The sequence below is a fragment of the Saccopteryx leptura genome, chromosome 6, assembly GCF_036850995.1.
Source record: "Saccopteryx leptura isolate mSacLep1 chromosome 6, mSacLep1_pri_phased_curated, whole genome shotgun sequence".
NCBI lineage: Eukaryota > Metazoa > Chordata > Mammalia > Chiroptera > Emballonuridae > Saccopteryx > Saccopteryx leptura.
The window spans coordinates 79,263,455-79,283,556 of NC_089508.1; the positions used below are offsets into that span (position 1 = coordinate 79,263,455).

The window sequence follows — 20,102 nt, forward strand, 5'->3', positions numbered from 1 at the left end:
GGCTCAACTCCCAGGAAGAAGAAGTAACTATGTAGCAGGCTTGGGGATTATACTCCTGGAAGCCACCAAAAATGCCCTAAGTTAATTTATCCAAATCTAATCAGTTTATGCATGTATCAAGGCTCAATTCCTGTCCTCCACAAGGCTGGCCCACAGCCTTCCCTGAGTTCTGTAAGTAGGTGTCACAATTTCAGTTACCCTATGTCCTGATACAAATCATAACTCTGGTGGGCTTATCTCCACCACCAAGTTGTGGGCGTCTTTTGTCACCTCACCATCTAATTTGATTACCTAGCACAGTACTGAATACAGACATTGCAAAAATTCAGTACGTACTTGTTTTATTAGGCTTTTTAGCTCAATACATGTATTTGCACTGGTTGTGGCTAAGACTCCCCTTCAGGCTTCAATCACTTTTTGGCAACTAGGAAAAAAGTTCTTCCGGGAATACTGAGTTCTGTGTGTCCACAAGTCACACGATAAAGTAACCCAGGGTCCTATAACATCCAGGCGCTTCTCATTTGGTCAAATGTAAATAAATCAGAATGGGATTACTGCTCCCTTTATCTTGAGGCAAAAATAGCTTTGCCTCATCCTCACTATGCTTTACACTTCCTCATTAATCTGACTTTTTATTTTAAGCACAAATGCTTTAATTCTGGTGTCATCTTAGACCTAACATAGTTCTTATAGTTGCAAGTCTGGCCAAGGGTCATGTCCACAAAATGTAATAAAATGCTGGCTGAATCCAAACTGCCTGTATTTCTACTCTTGGTGTTAGTATGTCATAACAGACCATAAAGTCAAGTGGCCAAACAAATACTACATATTATAAACCGCTACTTTCTGTCATTCAACTAAAATTATGAAAGGACAGCACTGGTATGTAGCTCATCATCATTAGTCTTAATGGAGAAGCATAATGGGCATATGTTAGGGCAGGCATGGCCAACATACGGCCCGCGGGCCGATGAGTTTATGCGGCCTGCGATTAAATTTTTAATATTCTCCGCTACTTTAAAATCTCAGCTACTTAGAAGTGGAAGAGTCTTTGATTATTGGAAATCGAGATATTTAAGAAGATAGTGATACGTGGAAAAGAATTCCACATGTGACTAATCTAGGGTTAACTTCCAATAATTGGTCGAATGGATTCACGATACTTTTTTTTTTTTAAAAATCCATTATAAAGATTTACAACTGTTGTACTCGTCTGTACTCGATATGAACTGTTTGACGTTTCCCAGCGATGTGAAACCCACATTCTTTTAGGCAGAGTTTGCCAGTGTGCAACCAAGGTCAAACAATTCGTTATTTTTGTGATCAAGTGGCATTGTAGCATAGACAATAGCTACAGTTGATAACTGAAAATGTGTCTAGGCTGTTTGTAAAATGAAATGATTGTTTTATTTGTGATATAACCCCTTCAAGCTCATTCTCTTAATTAAATATTATTTCAATTGATTGCGATAGTTTGGATATTTATATGGTATGTAATTATATTTTTATTAAAACAATATTGTAGGCCCTGGCCGGTTGGCTCAGTGGTAGAGCGTTGGCCTGGCGTGCAGAAGTCCCGGGTTCGATTCCTGGCCAGGGCACACAGGAGAAGCGCCCATCTGCTTCTCCACCCCTCCCCCTCTCCTTCCTCTCTGTCTCTCTCTTCCCCTCCCGCAGCCGAGGCTCCATTGGAGCAAAGATGGCCCAGGCGCTGGGGATGGCTCCTTGGCCTCTGCCCCAGGCACTGGAGTGGCTCTGATTGCAACAGAGCAACGCCCCAGAGGGGCAGAGCGTCGCCCCCTGGTGGGTGTGCCGGGTGGATCCTGGTTGGGCACATGCGGGAGTCTGTCTGTTTCTCCCCGTTTCCAGCTTCAGAAAAATACAACAAAAAAAAAACCCCCCAAAACAAAAAAACAATATTGTACATTAAAATTTTTTTCACTTATTTATTCATAAACAAATTACATAATAAAATTTTGTTTACTTAAACGAATCATTTTTGTATTTAACATTTTTTTCTTTTTTTTTTTTTAAAGATTTAGAGCTCTGAGGAGAGGGGAGAGGGCGAGGAGGAAAGAGGCACAGTCACAGTTTGTAAGGAGGGAGGAGGGGTCGGAGAAGAGGCAGACAGAACTGCAGTTTTTTGTTTTTTGAATTTTATTTATTCATTTAGAAAGGAGAGAGAGAAGGAGAGAGAGAGAAGAGAGAAGAGAGAGAGAGAGACAGAGAGAGAGAAGGGGGGAGGAGCAGGAAGCATCAACTCCTTACGTGCCTTGACCAGGCAAGCCCAGGGTTTCAAACCAGTGACCTCAGCATTTCCAGGTCAACGCTTTATCCACTGTGCCACAAGTGAGGCTGTAGTTAACATTTTTAATTTTAGTATTTCGTCTGGAATGTGAAAAAAGTTTTCTTTCTAATATGGCCCGGGGGCAAAAACTGTTGGCCACGCCTGGGTTAGGGGATGCTGAAAGCAGTAAACCACTCTGACAGGACCGAGGCTAGATAACATCCCTTTCAACTTGAAGGTTCTAGAAAGTTGAATTTTTCAAAAAGCACTACACAGCATTTATCTCAGGTCATCATTGCCTGAATAATTCTGTAGATCCCTCAGCATACTCCAATATTACCTGCATATAGACCACTTAATTACTTAATGGTCACCTCATTATCAAAGACAGATATCACAAAGAGACAAGAGTCTCTTTGTGAGCCTGACCAGGCGGTGGCACAGTAAATGGAGTAAAATACAAGAGTCATAATGAATTTTTTTTTGACAGAGAGAGATGAGAAGTACCAAGTCTTCAATGCAGCACCTTAGTTGTTTGTTGATTGCTTTCTCATACGTGTTTTGGTGTGGAGGGGCTACAGCAGAGCATGTGACCCCTTGCTCAAGCCAGCGACCTTGGGCTTCAAGCCAGCAACCTTTGGGCTCAAGCTAGCAACCATGGGATAATGTCTATAGTCCCACACTCAAGCCAGTGACCCCCCACTCAAGCTGGTGAGCCCTCACTCAAGCCGAAGGAGCCCGCACTCAAACTGGAGACTTTGGGGTCTCAAACTTGGGTCCTCTGCATCCCAGTCCAATGCTCCATTTACTGTGCCACCGCCTGGTCAGGCTCATAATGAATTATTGAGAAGAGAAAATATTACATGCATTATCAAGGGCTATCCAAATGTATGTGATGATGTTTTACAGAGCTTCTGAATTCCCAAAGCCCTGTTGCCCCTTTGTTCAGGTTAATGAAGAAGATTGGACTATAAAAGAATCGGCTCCTAATAGAAATTCAGAGATTTTTGAAGCACATACAATTTCCATAGTGACTGCATAAAGAACACAGCACAGTAGAAATCAACATCTCGCAAATCAGGACAGCCAGGCATCCTCAGTGTAAGTAAAAACTTGGGGTCAGAGTATCCTTGCTTTTTCTCCACAAGTTCAGAATAAGTCTTATACTCTTAGACTTCTAATTCTTTCCAGGTCTGGCTGTCTGCGCCCCCCCCCCCCCCCAGCTGTTGTAAGAATTTGTGATTTCCCACGATGTCAGTGGTTTTAAGCCCTTGACCAGAAACGTCACAGTAAGAAATTATATTTTCTACTCCACCCAGAGTTCCTGAAGTTGAGGTTGGTGAGAGGAAAGATAAAGGAGTTTGGGGCTTTCATTAGAAGAGAAAGGACAAATGAATGGCATCTGTGCTCTACGGGAAATTGTGACTCCTGCTTCTGAAACGAAGGACAGCCCCACAATAGCCAGAACCCCGCTCGGGGTAGCTGTAGCTGGAAGAACAGGTTCTCCAGCTCTTGGAACCAAAGCTCCAGTGCTGGAAGCTGTCGAGGACCCCCGCAACCTCCGAGTACCCTGCCGCCAGACCTCAGCCACAGCCGCCCTCGGTCCTGAAGCCAGTCGGCGGCGCCCAGCCGCTTTCCCACCCCCGACCCGAACTCACAGCCAGTCTCCTTCTTGATCTCTTCAAGCTCTTCGTCCCGCAATAACGTAGAGGCCCGAGACCCCATCACCGAGCCGGGAGCTCCTCCAGGAGCAGGAGCGTCTGAAGCGACAACGGTAGCGGGAGGGCAGGAGAGAGGAGAGAAAAGGCCTGGGGTCAAGAAGCAAGAGGGCAGCGTTTCCACTGCGGACTGGGCAGGGAACCCAAGGGTGGTGCGCGAGCGAGGGTGGCCACGAGGGCGGCCAATCAGGAGCGAGGCTGCGCCTGGCGTAGAGAATACGTCAGCGCTCCCACAGCCAGCCTCCGAATGAATCACCCCTGCGCCCAAGCCCGGTCTTGCCAAAGACGAACCCCGCCCCCGGAACTGTGATGCAACCAGCCTTAAAAGGGCAATGCCACTCTGGCTTCAGTGGCCGCAATTAAAGGGGCAACGGCACGACTCACTTGACAACAAGCTAACCTGCCAAGGAGTTTCTCACAGAACTCTAACACAGAAATCTCTCGTACGGGTGGCACTGACGGCGCAGAAAAACGATAAAAATAGGTAGATAAAACGTCGCTTGGGGTAGTTCTAGGGTGTGTCTCCTCAGAACGGTAGACTGGGAGTTGTACTTCCTCATATTTCCGGGCGGCCCTATCTCCTCCCGGTCGCTGGGGGCGCTGGGGACTGTGCCCCGGGTCGCGCGCTGATTGGCTCCTCAGCAAACCCGAGCCGCTCTTTGGCCCCGCGGGCGTCCGTTGAGCTGAGCCGGGCGCGGGCCGCGAACTTTCCTCAGCTCCTGTGATAACCGCCGCTGCGTGTTTGAAACTCGCCGAGACTTCATTAACAGCAGTCCGTTTTTATAGTTCAAGACTGAAGTTCGAGGAACTCACCATTTGGCGAAAATTGGAACAGGAGTTCCCAAACTTCCTTCGGATAAAAACCCCTAACGACAAAAAAGAGTGAATTCCTAGCGTATGGCTCGCATTTTATTTGAAGTTTCTTATTTTCCTTTAAAGTGAGGAGTTTTGCATTTTCTTCTTATGGCATTTTTGTCTTGTTTTTTGAAAACTACGTATTAAAACCACCCGTTGAAATAGTAAGCCCTCCCAGGTGAACTAGTTCTTACCTGCGGCTGCTTCAATGCCTTTACACCCCCTTCCACATCCCTCCCGTGTTGTTTTGTACAGAACTGGCCGGTTTGAGATATGATTAGAACAAAATTCTAAACTTAAAGTTTTTTTAATTTGTTGATTTTTAGAGAGGAAGGGAGAGAGCAAAAAAGAGATACATAGATTTGTTCCACTTATTCATGCATTCATCGGTTAATTTTCGTTTGCGCCCTGGCTGGGGATGGGACCCACAACCTTGGCTTATTGGGAGGAGGCTAACCCACTAAGCTGTCCTGCAGGGGCAGGGCAGGCAGCTTTTAAATTTAAACCACCGTAGAGGAAAAAAAGATATGAGTAACCATAATGAATGATAGTTATTTCTACAAAGTGAAGTTTTTTTCTTTGTACATGTCTGCATTCTCATTCTTTAATGAACCCGCATCATTTTCACAAAACCAGTGGAATTTTACAAAACTAGTGAATGGCATGTGGCAGTTTAGTCTGTTAGGCTGCACATGACTGGTTGGTGGTACTAGAGCAGTCCAATACTTGAGCTGTGTGTCCAAGTTGGGATGGAATGGCCCTTGCAGTGACATGGCAGCTGGAATGGTAATGCATAAATTGTGATAGTTATAAGTTATGCTTTGGTTGGTAAATTGGAAATGTAACTCTGGAAATGTTACTAATCTAGAAGAGGCTAGATCCAGAAGAGAATAGATCACAGACATTTCTGGGCAATTTATTGCGGCATGTATTGCACGTTTTGCCAATATCAATTTTTTTCCATCTTTTTTTAGTTTTTTGATTGTTATTAAAAATGTGCCATTAAAAGGCCTATAAATTTTCTGCTTTATTTATTTAGCTAAGGAAAGAAAGGTGGTATTACCCCATTTTATAGACAAAAAACCACAAGCCTACCTTAAGCCCTATGGTTTTCAGTTCCCCACTGAAATAAATTAGAGTCGGTGCTTACAGTGATCTTTTTCTCATTGTCATTCTAGAAAGAAGAATAAAACTGAATTACTCTCATATTTTTATGTTTTCTTGTCCCTTCTAGGTATGGGGGAAGGGAAAATAACTCCATTTCCCCAAAATATTTTTTAAATCGTAGATCTCTTTTATTTTCAAGTGATTAAATACTTAAAGAAGATTACTCGAAGCTGCTTTTGGAATCAAAACGCATGGATCCCAGCAGTGACTACCATTTCCTCAATCAGATTTTGTGGAGAAGGGTGAAACTCACATTGGTTTGCGGCATCTTTGAGGGAGTGCTCCAGCATGTGGACCCTAACAAGATTGTTGTCCTGAAGAAAGGTCTCTTTTTATTTCTCATAATCTTCTGCCTTTTAAGAGATTAATGACTGCGTTTAGTGATGAATCTAGGCTCCACTGGGATTCTTAGTAGGCATTATTCCTCTTTTAGGGAAGGGGTATGAGGAAGATTAGAGTGCTATTTTCCCTAACAGAGGAACATGGTTGCATATGCTAGCTTGTCCCTACTTCTATACTTTTATTGACATGATAGTGAAAACTGTTAGTGTAGTTTTGTTAGTGTAGTTTTTTTTTTCTGATGTCTGTATCTCTTTTTTATTTTATTTTATTTGTTTATTTATTCATTTTAGAGAGGAGAGGTAGGGAGAGACAGAGAGAGAGAGAGGAGAGACAGAGAGAGAGAAGTGGGGGAGGAGCTGGAAGCATCAACTCCCATATGTGCCTTGACCAGGCAAGCCCAGGGTTTCAAACCGGCAGCCTCAGCATTTCCAGGTCGACGCTTTATCCACTGTGCCACCACAGGTCAGGCTGTTAGTGTAGTTTTTAAATTGGGTAGTTCTTTTAATTTTTCTCCATATGGATCTTTTTTTTTTTTTAAGACTTTATTTACTCGCCCTGGCCGGTTGGCTCAGCGGTAGAGCGTCGGCCTAGCGTGCGGAGGACCCGGGTTCGATTCCCGGCCAGGGCACACAGGAGAAGCGCCCATTTGCTTCTCCACCCCTCCGCCGCACTTTCCTCTCTGTCTCTCTCTTCCCCTCCCGCAGCCAAGGCTCCATTGGAGCAAAGATGGCCCGGGCGCTGGGGATGGCTCTGTGGCCTCTGCCCCAGGCGCTAGAGTGGCTCTGGTCGCAATATGGCGACGCCCAGGATGGGCAGAGCATCGCCCCCTGGTGGGCAGAGCGTCGCCCCATGGTGGGCGTGCCGGGTGGATCCCGGTCGGGCGCATGCGGGAGTCTGTCTGACTGTCTCTCCCCGTTTCCAGCTTCAGAAAAATGGAAAAAAAAAAAAAAAAAAAAAAAAAAAAAAAAAATTTATTTAAACAATTTAGAGAGGAAAGAGAGAGAGAGAGAGAGAGAAGGGAGGAGTAGGAAGCATCAACTCCCATATGTGCTTTGACCAGGCAAGCCCAGGGTTTTGAACCAGCGACCTCAGCATTCCAGGTCGACGCTTTATCCACTGCACCACCACAGGTCAGGCCTCCATAGATCTTGAAATTAAAAATAACCACTCTATTATTTAGAATTGCTTTTGGCCTCAACAGACAAATTTACAAAGACAATTATTTTTCTCCTGCAAAAAGAAGTCCAGAGGTTGGCTACTTACGAATAGTGCAGTGGCTCAAAGATGCCAGGAGGTATAGAGGCCCTGAATAGAAACACAGAACAGGGACAGAGTTCAGTGCACTGAGGTAAAAGCCACAGTGGCATCACTGACTGAAAGTATTGAATGCAGTACCAGTACCTACTGAACACAGCACAATAGGGATAGAATAACAGTTCTGGTTAACCAATAGGTGGGGTAGGTCTCTCAAAAGTGAGCTGCTTTCTTGCCCTTTTGTCTGCTCTAAAGAAGTTCCTCTTTCTGACTTCATTCTCATCTCTCCTTCCGGACTTCCTCATTCTCGTCACTGCTTCTATTTGTGTATATCAATAAACACCCTCCTAGCTCCCCCATGTGTTCACCTTGAAGCTGCAATAGGTAGTACGTATGTATGTATGTATGTATGTATGTATGTGTGTATTGGAATGCTTCACAAATTTGCATGTCATCCTTGTTCAAGGACCATGCTAATCTTCTCTGTATCATTCCAATTTTAGTATATGTGCTGCTGAAGCAAGCACTATAATATGTAGTTTTTATTTATTTATTTAATTTTATTTTTTTCTGGTAGAGACAGAGAGAGTCAGAGAGAGGGTTAAATAGGGACAGACAGACAGGAAGGGAGAGAGATGAGAAACATCAATTCTTCATTGCGGCTCCTTAGTTGTTCATTGATTGATTTCTCATATGTGCCTTGACGGGGGGGCTACAGCAGACCAAGTGACCCTTGCTCGAGCCAGCAACCTTGGGCTCAAGCTGGTGAGCCTTGCTCGAAGCAGATGAGGCCGCACTCAAACTGGCAACCTCAGGGTCTCGAACCTGGGTCCTCTGCATTCCAGTCCAAAGCTCTATCCACTGCGCCACCACCTGGTCAGGCTACAATATGTAGTTTTTAATTCAGCTGGAATATTAACTTGCTCGAGTATTTGTTTTCCTGGCATGATAAGTTTCAAGTTCACAATTAAAACATGCATAGAGAGATTAGTGTTATTGTTAAGCCATATTATGACTTTTGTGAGCTAGGATTAATTCATTCAGTAACCATTTACTGTATTGATAGTTTTATATCCCAGGCACTGTGCTAGGTACCAGGGATATAGATAAGAATAACACAGTCATTGTTCTCAAAAAACTTGATGTAGTAAGGAGACATAAGAAGGTAGGAAGATACACAGTAATGCAGTGTGAAATCCGCTCTGATAGAGGAATGCAGAAGATGCTATGGAAACACAAAGATTCAGCTAATTTAGATCTGAGAGTGATAGGGTTAGAACAGTGGGGAAGGCTTCCCTAAATGAAGAATTGATGGCAAAACTTCATTTGGCTGTATAAGAGCTAACTAGATGGGAAGAAAGGGAAGGCTGTTTTGGGCCATTGGTACTCAAACTTTGTGCATAAGAATCAATCACCCGGAAGGCCCTGGCCGGTTGGCTCAGTGGTAGAGCGTTGGCCTGGCGTGCAGGAGTCCCGGGTTCAATTCCTGGCCAGGGCACACAGGAGAAGCGCCCATCTGCTTCTCTACCCCTCCCCCTCTCCTTCCTCTCTGTCTCTCTTCCCCTCCCGCAGCTGAGGCTCCATTGGAGCAAAGTTGGCCCAGGCGCTGAGGATGGCTTTGTGGCCTCTGCCTCAGGCGCTAGGGTGGCTCTGGATGCAACAGAGCAACGCCCCAATGGGCAGAGCATCGCCCTTGGTGTGCATGCCGGGTGGATCCCGGTCGGGTGCATGCAGGAGTCTGTCTGACTGCCTCCCCGTTTCCAACTTCAGAAAAATACAAAAAAAAAAAAAAAAAAAAGAATCAATCACCTGGAAGACTTATTAAAACACATTGCTGGGCCCCCATCCAAAAAAGAGTTTTTAATTCTTAAGGTCTGGGGTGCAGATCAAAAATTTGCATTTCTGCCTGACAAGGCGGTGGTGTAGTGGATAGAGCATCAGACTGGAATGCAGAGAACCCAAATTCAAAACCCCAAGGTCACCAGCTTGATCATGGGCTCATCTAGTTTGAGCGCAGGCTCCCCAGCTTGAGCATGGGGTCACTGGCTAGAGTGTGGGATCATAGATGTGACCCCATGGTCACTGGCTTGAGCCCAAAGGTCACTAGCTTGGGCCCAGGGTTGCTCGCTTGAGCAAAGGGTCACTCACTCTGCTGTAACCACACACACACACCCCCCCCACCCCTGTCAAAGCATGTATGAGAAAGCAATCAATGAACAACTAAGGTGCTGCAACAAAGACTTGATGCTTCTCATCTCTCTCCCTCCCTGTCTGTCTATCCCTATCTGTCTTTCTCTGTCTCACTCTCTGTTGCGAAAAATAAAAATAAAAAATAAAAAAAATTTGTATTTTTGAAAAGTTTCCGGGTGATGCTGATGTTATGCTGAGGAACATTGTGAGAACTGTTGTTTTAAGCAGAAGAAGTAGCATGTACAAAAATACAGAATGACATGAAAATTTGGTGCATTCAGAAAACCTTAGTAAATTTCAGAATGAAGATGTGGTGAGAAATAAACCTGGAGAGATAGGCATGGACAGATGAGAAGGACCTTACATGTCATATCATTGGACACTTCTGAAAGCAATATGAAATAATCTGGAAGATGTTTAAGTGGGAGGCATGAGAGTTTTCAAGTTGTTGCTTGAAATTTTTAATGCTATGTCATTAGGACCCACGCTCAGATGCTAGAAACAGATTTTCTTCCAGGGGCCTAAACAAATTGGGAGTTTATTCTTTCATATAAAAGAGGCAGACATCCCAGGCTACTATGATGCTCCCTCAAAGTTAGTGAGGATCTAGGACTTCATCTTTCTGCTCTGCCATCTTTAGTACATGGCTTCAAATTTCAAGGTCAGGGTAGTTAGTGGAGTTGCAGACAGGAGGAAGAGGAAAGCGATGTTGTAAAGGTCCTGGAGGTCCCCACTGTCTGTGGGGAGATTGACACATTTCTAGCCTAGATAAATGATACTGATTAATGCAGTTAGTAAATGCCTCATGCTTGTTCAACAAAGCCTCAGTCCAGAAGAATACAGTGGTACCTTGACACATGATCACTTTAAATCATGAGCAATTTCCCTGATATATTGATGTCACCCCATTAAAATAAAATTTTATTTATAAAAAAAAAAAGAAAAGAAAAAGAAAAAAAATTAACATAAAAAATTACCATCAAATAATTTTACCATCAAAATTAAATTGATGCTGTTTGGTAATTTTTGCCACTTATGTGGAAAGAAGTAAATGTCCAATATGTAAGTTTTTATTTTGTATGTTGAATAAACATTCACATTCATATATAACAAAAAAAAAAATCACGAGCAATTTGAGAGACGAGCAGTCACTCGCGGGATTTTTTGCTTTAAATCATGAGGGGATATTTGAATCATGAACCTCCACCACCCTCCATTAGATAGCGTTAAGTGTGTAGCGTAAGTTATGTTAAGCGATAGCTCATGAAATAAAACCTCCTCCACCAGTCTCCTCCCCCTCCGCCAGCATTTTCACCTGACCTTGAAGGTAAATAACATTTCATAAACCAGTTTATTTCTTTACATTCTCTCTTATTATGTATATATATATGTGTGTATTTGTTATTTATAAAGTATATTTTCTTATTTAAAAGCATATAAAACAAAAAATTTGTGTGTTTTTTTAGACTGGAACGTATTAATTGCATTTCCATTCATTTAAATGGGGAAATTTGATTTGACACATGAGCAAATTGAGTCACGAGCTTGGCCATGAAATGAATTAAACTCATGTGTCAAGGTAGCACTGTATTTATTTTGGTATATTTCTCTCTATTCTTTAAATCACACAAATTTATGTACTGAATATAATAAGTCTGGTGTATCATATATCTAGTTTTTTAGTTAATACTGTAATGAGCATTTTCTCATGTTTTAAAATTTCAATTTAATGGCTCAATATTTCAAAGCAAAGGCTTAAAGGCTTTCAAAATATTACATATTTTTTGCCCTGGCCGGTTGGCTCAGTGGTAGAGCGTTGGCCTGGCGTGCAGGAGTCCCGGATTCGATTCCCGGCCAGGGCACACAGGAGAAGCACCCATCTGCTTCTCCACCCCTCCCCCTCTCCTTCCTCTCTGTCTCTCTCTTCCCCTCCCACAGAGAGGCTCCATTGGAGCAAAGATGGCCTGAGCGCTGGGGATGGCTCCTTGGCCTCTGCCTCAGGCGCTAGAATGGCTCTGGTCACAGCAAAGCGATGCCCCGGAGGGGCAGAGCGTCGCCCCTGGTGAGCATGCCGGGTGGATCCCGGTCTGGTGCATGCGAGAGTCTGTCTGACTGTCTTTCCCCGTTTCCATCTTCAGAAAAATACAAAAAAATATATACATATATATATATATATATATTTTTTTTAATATTTGTTATGTTTTATAATTATTTTCTTAGGAATACTTCCAGAAGTGAAGTTACTGAATGAAAGTTATGGATATTTAAATATTTTTTATGCATATTTCCAAATAGTTTTTCAAGAGGGTTAGGCTTACTTTGCTACTAGTAATGTGTGAGTAAATTACAGTAAATAATCTAGCATTGGATTCTTTAAAAATGCTCATGTTGATTATCTTTCCTTGATTTTTGCTAGTTTTACAGGCAAAAAGTGATATTTCATATTGGCATGTTTCAAAATATTCCTAGAGAGAAAAAAAAAATTCCAAGAGATATTGAACATATTTCTTTGCACTTGTCTGCTGATGTTATGTACTATTTGGACAAAGCAGGGGGAGACCTCACTGTGACAACAGTATGAATGAAGGATTGAAGTAGGGAGAAACTGGAGGCCAGGACTTCTGGGCAAGATGGTGGCGTGTGTAAACATGGCATTCACCTCCTCCCACAACCACATCAGAATTACAATTAAATTACAGTACAACCATCATTCAGAACCACCTGAAATCTGGCTTAATGGAAGTTCTACACTAGAGAATTAAAGAAGAAGCCATGTTGAGACTGGTAGGAAGGGCAGAGATGCACAACAGGCAGAGATGCACAACAGGCTCGTGCCACACCCAGGTGTGGTAGATAAAAATTGAGAGGTTTATCTTGGCTGCAGAGGTATACTGCCTGAGGACTGAGGGGTCCCAGCCACATACCAGGCACCCCCACCACAGAGTTCCAGTGCCAGGAATGGAAGTCCCATAACTTCTTGCTATAAAAGCCAGCAGGGATTGAGGCCACAGGAGTCCTCGGCAGTTCCTCTTAAAGGGCCTGTGCACAGACTTACTTGGATTTATTCCCTCTGAACTCCAGCATGAGGCCAGCAGCTTGAAATGTATCTGTGACATACAGGGAGGACCTGAATTTTCCAGCATCAAGGCAAGAGCTGGTGGGCAGTTTTGTGCTGGCAGAAGCCAATGTTCCTTTGATGAGCCTACCTCCCACGGAGCCACAATGGACTGCCATATCTGAGACTCCATCTACCTGGCTAACACTGTTTGCCCCACCCTGGTGATTCCCTAAGGTTTCCACCCAATTTTCAGGCTCACCCAAGTGGTTTCCAGTGACTCTTACATATGAATGTCCTGTCTTGGCTCATTCTTCAGATTTTCCTAAACTCTCTCAAACAAGCAGCATCTGAACTCAGTGAGCCCAGTACCTCTTGTTAAGTGGCCCCAGGCCCTGGCACTTCCAGGGCAGCAGCCAGCCTTAGTTCACAGCTTGCTTTACCTGAGCACTTCCAAGCCCAGCACAAGAAGCAGCCATCTACAGAGCATTTTGTAGCTCTTGCCAGGTGGACCCAGGCAGAACACAGATGGTGGCTGACCTTGGCCTGCACCACCTGGGAAGCCTAAGAGCCAGTGCCCCCGGTGGGCAGCTTCAGACCATGTCAAAGCATCACCACCCAACCACAAGCAACACACCCAAGGGGCTGGCTCAGCAGGTACCAGAGCCCCACTGAAGTAAGTCCTGCTCTGTATGGTGGGCCCCTGCACATATGATCATCCACGATGGTTGGAGGGCAGTGGTTGGTGGTCACAACCAGTCCTTGTAGCTGATCAGCCTGGGAGTAAATCCCTCCCATTGTCATGCCAGCAGCAATCAAGGCTGAACTATAAGAGGAGGGTGCACACAGCCCACACAGGAAGTGCAACTCAAGTACCCAGTTTGAGAGATTGGGGAGGCTGTGCCACTGTTCTCTACAGAACACATACTGTGTTGGGCCACTCAACCAGGCCTGAGAGATGCAGCAGCTCTACCTAATATATAGAAACAAACACAGGGAATCTGCCAAAATGAGAAGACAAAGAAATATGACCCAATCAAAGAACAAAACAAAACTGCAGAAAAGGAACTAAACAGAATGGAGACAAGCAATCTACTAGATGCAGAGGTCAAAACACTGGTTATAAGAATGCTCAGTGAACTTAGCAAGAACCTCAACAGCATAGAAAAGGTCCAGCAAATCTGACCAGGTGGCAACGAAGTGAATAGAGCGTTGACCTTGGACACTAAGGACCCAGGTTCAAAACCCTGAGGTCCCTGGTTTGAGCATGGGATCATCTGGCTTGAACGTGGGCTCATCTGGCTTGAGCATGGGCTCACCTGGCTTGAGTGCGGAGTTACCAGCTTGAGTGTGGGGTCGCCAGCCTGAGTGTGGGATCATAGATGTGTCCTCATGGTTGCTGGCTTAAGCCCAAAGGTCCCTGGCTTGAAGCCCACGGTTTCTGGCTTGAAGTTCATGGTTGTTGGCTTGAGCCCAAGGTTGCTGGCTTGAGCAAAGGGTCAGTGGCTCAGCTGAGCCCCCTGGTCAAGGCATATATGAGAAGCAATCAATGAATAAAGTGCCGCAACTATGAGTTAATGCTTCTCATCTCTCTCCCATCCTGTCTGTCTGTCTCTCACTAAAAAAATAAATAGGCCCTGGCCGGTAGGCTCAGTGGTAGAGCGTCGGCCTGGAGTGCAGGAGTCCCTGGTTCGATTCCCAACCAGAGCACACAGGAGAAGTGCCCATCTGCTTCTCCACCCCTCCCCCTCTCCTTCCTCTCTGTCTCTCTCTTCCCCTTCCGCAGCCGAGGCTCCATTGGAGCAGAGATGGCCCGGGCGCTGAGGATGGCTCTGTGGCCTCTGCCTCAGGCACTAGAATGGCTCTGGATGCAACAGAGCGATGCCCCAGATGGGCAGAGCATCGCCCCCTGGTGGGCATGCTGGGTGGGTCCCGGTTGGGCGCATGCAGGAGTCTGTCTGACTGCCTCCCCGTTTCCAGCTTCGGAAAAAATGCAAAAAAAAAAAAAATAAGTAAATAAGTAAATAGCCTGACAAGGCAGTGGCGTAGTGGATAGAGCGTTGGACTGGAATGCAGAGGACCCAGGTTCAAGACCCCGAGGTCACCAGCTTGAGTGCGGGCTCATCTAGGTTGAGCAAAGCTCACCAGCTTGGACCCAAGGTTGCTGGCTTGAGCATCACCAGCTTGAGTGCGGGCTCATCTAGGTTGAGCAAAGCTCACCAGCTTGGACCCAAGGTTGCTGGCTTGAGCAAGGGGTTTCTCGGTCTGCTGTAGCCCCCCAGGCAAGGCACATATGAGAAAGCAATCAATGAACAACTAAAGTGCCACAACGAAAAACTGATAATTGATGCTTCTCATCTCTCTCCATTCCTGTCTGTCTGTCCCTATCTATCCCTCTATCTACAGTTTCTTTTTTTTTTTTTTTTTTTCATTTTTCTTAAGCTGGAAATGGGGAGAGACAGTCAGACAGACTCCCGCATGCGCCCGACCGGGATCCACCCGGCACGCCCACCAGGGGCGACGCTCTGCCCACCAGGGGGCGATGCTCTGCCCATCCTGGGCGTCGCCATGTTGCGACCAGAGCCACTCTAGCACCTGAGGCAGCGGCCACAGGGCCATCCCCAGCGCCCGGGCCATCTTTGCTCCAATGGAGCCTTGGCTGCGGGAGGGGAAGAGAGAGACAGAGAGGAAGGCGCGGCGGAGGGGTGGAGAAGCAAATGGGCGCTTCTCCTTTGTGCCCTGGCCGGGAATCGAACCCGGGTCCTCCGCACGCTAGGCCGACGCTCTACCGCTGAGCCAACCGGCCAGGGCCATCTATCCCTCTATCTGACTCTCGCTCTGTCTCTGTAATAAATAAATAAATAAATAAATTTAAAAAAATAAATAAAGGTCCAGTTAGAAATGAAGGAAGGAGGAAGATGACGTCAGCGTAATGGCGCCGTAGGAAGTGATACCGATAAATCTCCCCCAAAACTCAACAAGATCTTCAACCAGAAACAGAAAAACCTATCCTTGGAGCCTCCAGATGTTTCGCAATACACCCGAAGGTATGGTCGAGCGAAAAATTGGCTAAATATAATCAAACCCCGAAGGAAATAGGGAGTAAGAAATGCTCTGCTTTCCTCACTAACCTTAACTGGGCGGTTTTGACTGGGAACTGAGAATATAGAAACTGAGGCGGGTAAAGGGGGTGAATAGATCCAGGCCGCGGCACAAACGGCCGAACCAGGCTGTAGCATGGAGATCCAAGCCGAGGAAAAACTGTGCGTGTGGCAACCCAGTCAATACAAGCTAAGACTCACGCCAAACCCAGACAAAGAAAGACAAGCGGGGAAGCCATTTTCCCCGATCTTCTGGTCGGCGCGCGCAGATAGTGGGCGAGAGATTCCTTCCAAAGCCCCGGGAGTGGGCGCTCGTGTTATCCCACAGAGAGGCAGAGTCAGAGCCTTTGTGTGGGCCAAAAGCGGAATCTCCAGGCCGCCCCAGCACCCTGAGGGAGCCGCTCACGGGGAGGGAGTGAGAGCCAATTCCAACGCTGTAACTTTTCCGTGCGGGAGGGGTTTCACTCAGAGGGTGAGGCGGCCAGCCTGATATCCTGGTCTGCGCACAGATAGCGAGAGATTCCTCCGAGTGCCTCGGCAGTGTGCGCCCGTGTTATCCCACAGAGGGGCAAAGCCAGGGGCCTTTGTGTGGGCCAAAAGCGGAATCTCGAGCCGCCCCAGCGCCCTGAGGGAGCCGCGCACGGGGAGGGAGCGAGAGCCAATTCCAACACTGCAACTTTTCCGTGCGGGCAGGAGTTTCACTCGGAGGGTGAGACTTCCGGCCTGATATCCTGGTCTGCGCGTGCAGATAGTGAGTGAGAGTTTCCTCCAAGCGCCCCAAGAGTGGGTGCCCACCCGTGTTACCGGACAGAGTGGCAGAGCCAGAGGTCTTTGAGTGGGCGGAAGCCCTGCTTGATTATGCTAGCAGCTCTGACTGACTGAGCCTTATCCAGAGCCCTGTGCTGAGTGGGAATAGAGTGGGGAGTGGCCAGCTCTTTGAGCCTCTAACTATCCAGGCAGAGGCAGCAGCAACCCCATAGCTGGATTATCAGGCTACTAATTGAGGAAGGAAAGACTAGGAGAGAGGCTCCAGGAACATGGACTCTCTCACTGTTGGATCCTATAAATGCTAATGAGCCTCGACTGCCAACGAGACTGAAGCACAATACATGACATTGCCATAGAGACTTATCAACTGCAAACCTCTACCTGAGCGTGCCAAAGGGGCAGAACCCGGGGTACAGAGTCACCGACCAGGAAGAGGGAGAGAAAAGAAAAAGCAAGAAGATAACCTCTCAAAATCAAGAATAATCTGCAGACTTTATAACCTATCCCATTTTATTATATTTGTTCGTTTCTTTCTCTTATCTTCATTCTTGATTTTTTTTTCTTTTTTTTCCTCCTCCAATCTGGTCATTTAACTATCTGCCAGTCTTACTCTCTCCTCTCCTTGAACTACACTACCCATAAGTGTTACATCTCCCATTATCTTTTCTTTCCTCTTCCTTTCTCTCTATGAGGGTTGCACTCCAAAACCCTTAACTCTCTCTCTCTCTCTCCTCTTTTTTCTTTTTTCTTCTTTTAGTGGTACCCTCTTTTCTCTCTCTCTGTTTTTTTTCTCCCTCTATATTAGTTTCTTTCTTTCTCCTTTACGTCTCCTCTCATTCAAACCTCAATAACGAACAAATTATCTTATCTGGGACTCAAACTTACGTTTGTGGATTTTGGGGGGTTTTTACTTCACCTTTTTAACTCACTAGCAGTGCTCCCATCCCTGGCTCTCCATTTTATCTAATTCTTGTTCCACAAAATACAATAGTAATTTTTTAATTTGTCCCCCCATTTTCCTGTTTCCCTCTTATTCCACTCATCATAACTCTTAGTCAACCAACACCTAAAAGCAAATCATTTTATTCTTGACCCAAATTTTTTCCTTATTTGCTTTTTGTGGGTCCATACTCCCTTTTTTTTCTGTTTTTTTTTTTTTGTTGTTGTTGTTGTTTTTTGTGTTTTTTTTTTTTTTGCCCCTTTATTACTTCTCCCAAATTCAGGCCCTCCAGTACAGGCATTGTTTGTTCTATTTAGTACAATATAACTCACAGTTCACCACAAGATTTTCTTAAGAAAGAGGGGAGAGGAGAGGAGAGGAGAGGAAAAAAGGAGAGGGGGAATAATTTCCTTTTTTAAAAAATTTATTTTATTTTTCTTTATTTAATTATTTTTTTTAAAAAAAACTTCGATTTTTTATTTTTATTTTTTTTTTAACTTTTTATTCTTTATTAAATCTCATTAATACTATCGACAGAACCACCCTCAGATGCCATTAAGGAAGAGAAAATCAAATATCATGGATACAAAAGAAAGAGAGGTAACAGATAGATGAGGAAAAATCTATGGAGAAAAAATTTAATATATTGGAAACCTTGGAGTTAAATGACAGAGAATTTAAAATAGAAATCCTAAAAATACTCAGAGATATACAAGAAAACACAGAAAGGCAATTTAGGGAGCTCAGAAAATAACTCAATGAACACAAAGAATATATTTCCAAGGAAATTGAAACTATAAAAACAAATCAAACAGAGATGAAAACTCAATACACGAGCTGAAAAACGAGGTAACAAGCTTAGCTAATAGAACAGGCCAGATAGAAGGTAGGATTAGTGAAATAGAAGACAAGCAACTTGAGGCACAACAGAGAGAAGAAGAAAGAGACTCAAAAATTAAAAAAAATGAGATAGCCCTACAGGAATTATCTGACTCCATCAAAAAGAATAACATAAGAATAATAGGTATATCAGAGGGAGAAGAGAGAGAAAATGGAATGAAGAACATACTCAAACAAATAATAGATGAGAACTTCCCAAGCCTGTGGAAAGAACTAAAGCCTCAAATTCAAGAAGCAAACAGAACTCCGAGTTTTCTTAACCCCAACAAACCTACTCCAAGGCACATCATAATGAAATTGGCACAAACCAATGGCAAAGAAAAAATTCTCAAGGCAGCCAGGGAAAAGAAGAATACAACATATAAAGGAAGGCCCATTAGATTATCATCTGATTTCTCAACAGAAACTCTACAAGCTAGAAGAGAGTAGACCCCAATATTTAAAGTCCTGAAAGAGAAGAACTTTCAGCCATGAATACTATACCCATCAAAGCTATCCTTCAAATATGAAGGAGAAATAAATACATTCACAGATACAGAAAAGATGAGGGAATTTATCATCAGAAAACCCCCACTCCAGGAATTACTAAAGGGGGTTCTCCAATCAGATACAAAGAACAAAAAAAAAACAAAGCCACAAGTAAAAGCTCCAAGAAGAACACAATAAAACCAAATTTAAACTGTGACAACAACAAAAAGAAAGGGGGAGGAGAGGATGGAGATTAATAGTAGCAAAGGACGATGGAGTGCAAAAGTACTCACAAAATAGTGCACTACAATGAACAGGGTAGGAACCCTTTTCATTACTTAAAGGTAACCACCATTGAAAAAACCACCACAGAAGCACATGATTTAAAAAAGATAGCAACAGAGGAAAGATGTATGGAATACAACCAAATAAAAACAAAAGATAGAAAGATGAAAGAGAAGGATCAAACAAGACACAAAACTAACAGAAAGCAATCTATAAAATGGCAATAGGGAACTCACAAGTGTCAATAATTACACTAAATGTAAACGGATTAAACTCACCAATAAAAAGGCACAGAGTAGGCCCTGGCCGGTTGGCTCAGTGGTAGAGCGTCGGCCTGGCGTGTGGGGGACCTGGGTTCGATTCCCGGCCAGGGCACATAGGAGAAGCGTCCATTTGCTTCTCCACCCCCACCCCCTCCTTCCTCTCTGTCTCTCTCTTCCCCTCCCGCAGCCAAGGCTCCACTGGAGCAAAAGATGGCCCGGGCGCTGGGGATGGCTCCTTGGCCTCTGCCCCAGGCGCTAGAGTGGCTCTGGTCGCGGCAGTGCGACGCCCCGGAGGGGCAGAGCATCGCCCCCTGGTGGGCAGAGCGTCGCCCCTGGTGGGCGTGCCGGGTGGATCCCGGTCGGGCGCATGCGGGAGTCTGTCTGACTGTCTCTCCTCGTTTCCAGCTTCAGAAAAATAAATAAAGAAAAAAAAATTTATAAAAAGGCACAGAGTAGCAGAATGGATTAAAAAAGAAAACCCAACTGTATGCTGCCTACAAGAAACTCAT

The 20,102-nt window shown here is 44.8% G+C and overlaps 2 protein-coding genes and 1 non-coding gene across 3 annotated transcripts in view; 1 reads left to right on the top strand and 2 right to left on the bottom strand.

Moving 5' to 3' along the window:
* The window catches only part of CHP1 (calcineurin like EF-hand protein 1), a 40,847-nt gene extending 36,684 nt beyond the window's left edge, over positions 1–4,163 (bottom strand). Inside the window, exon 1 of the mRNA XM_066341509.1 lies at positions 3,946–4,163. Within this exon, the coding sequence (XP_066197606.1) occupies positions 3,946–4,012 (67 nt within the window). The 5' untranslated portion in view covers positions 4,013–4,163. The remainder of the gene's footprint in view (positions 1–3,945) is intronic.
* A 548-nt stretch (positions 4,164–4,711) lies between these two features.
* Positions 4,712–20,102, top strand: part of EXD1 (exonuclease 3'-5' domain containing 1) — a 70,076-nt gene continuing 54,685 nt past the window's right edge. Inside the window, exons 1-2 of the mRNA XM_066344259.1 lie at positions 4,712–4,943; positions 6,167–6,351. Of these exons, the coding sequence (XP_066200356.1) occupies positions 6,219–6,351 (133 nt within the window). The 5' untranslated portion in view covers positions 4,712–4,943; positions 6,167–6,218. The remainder of the gene's footprint in view (positions 4,944–6,166; positions 6,352–20,102) is intronic.
* On the bottom strand, positions 8,044–8,150 carry LOC136377797 (U6 spliceosomal RNA). The gene has a single exon (XR_010746427.1). It is a non-coding gene; the product is annotated as a U6 spliceosomal RNA (small nuclear RNA).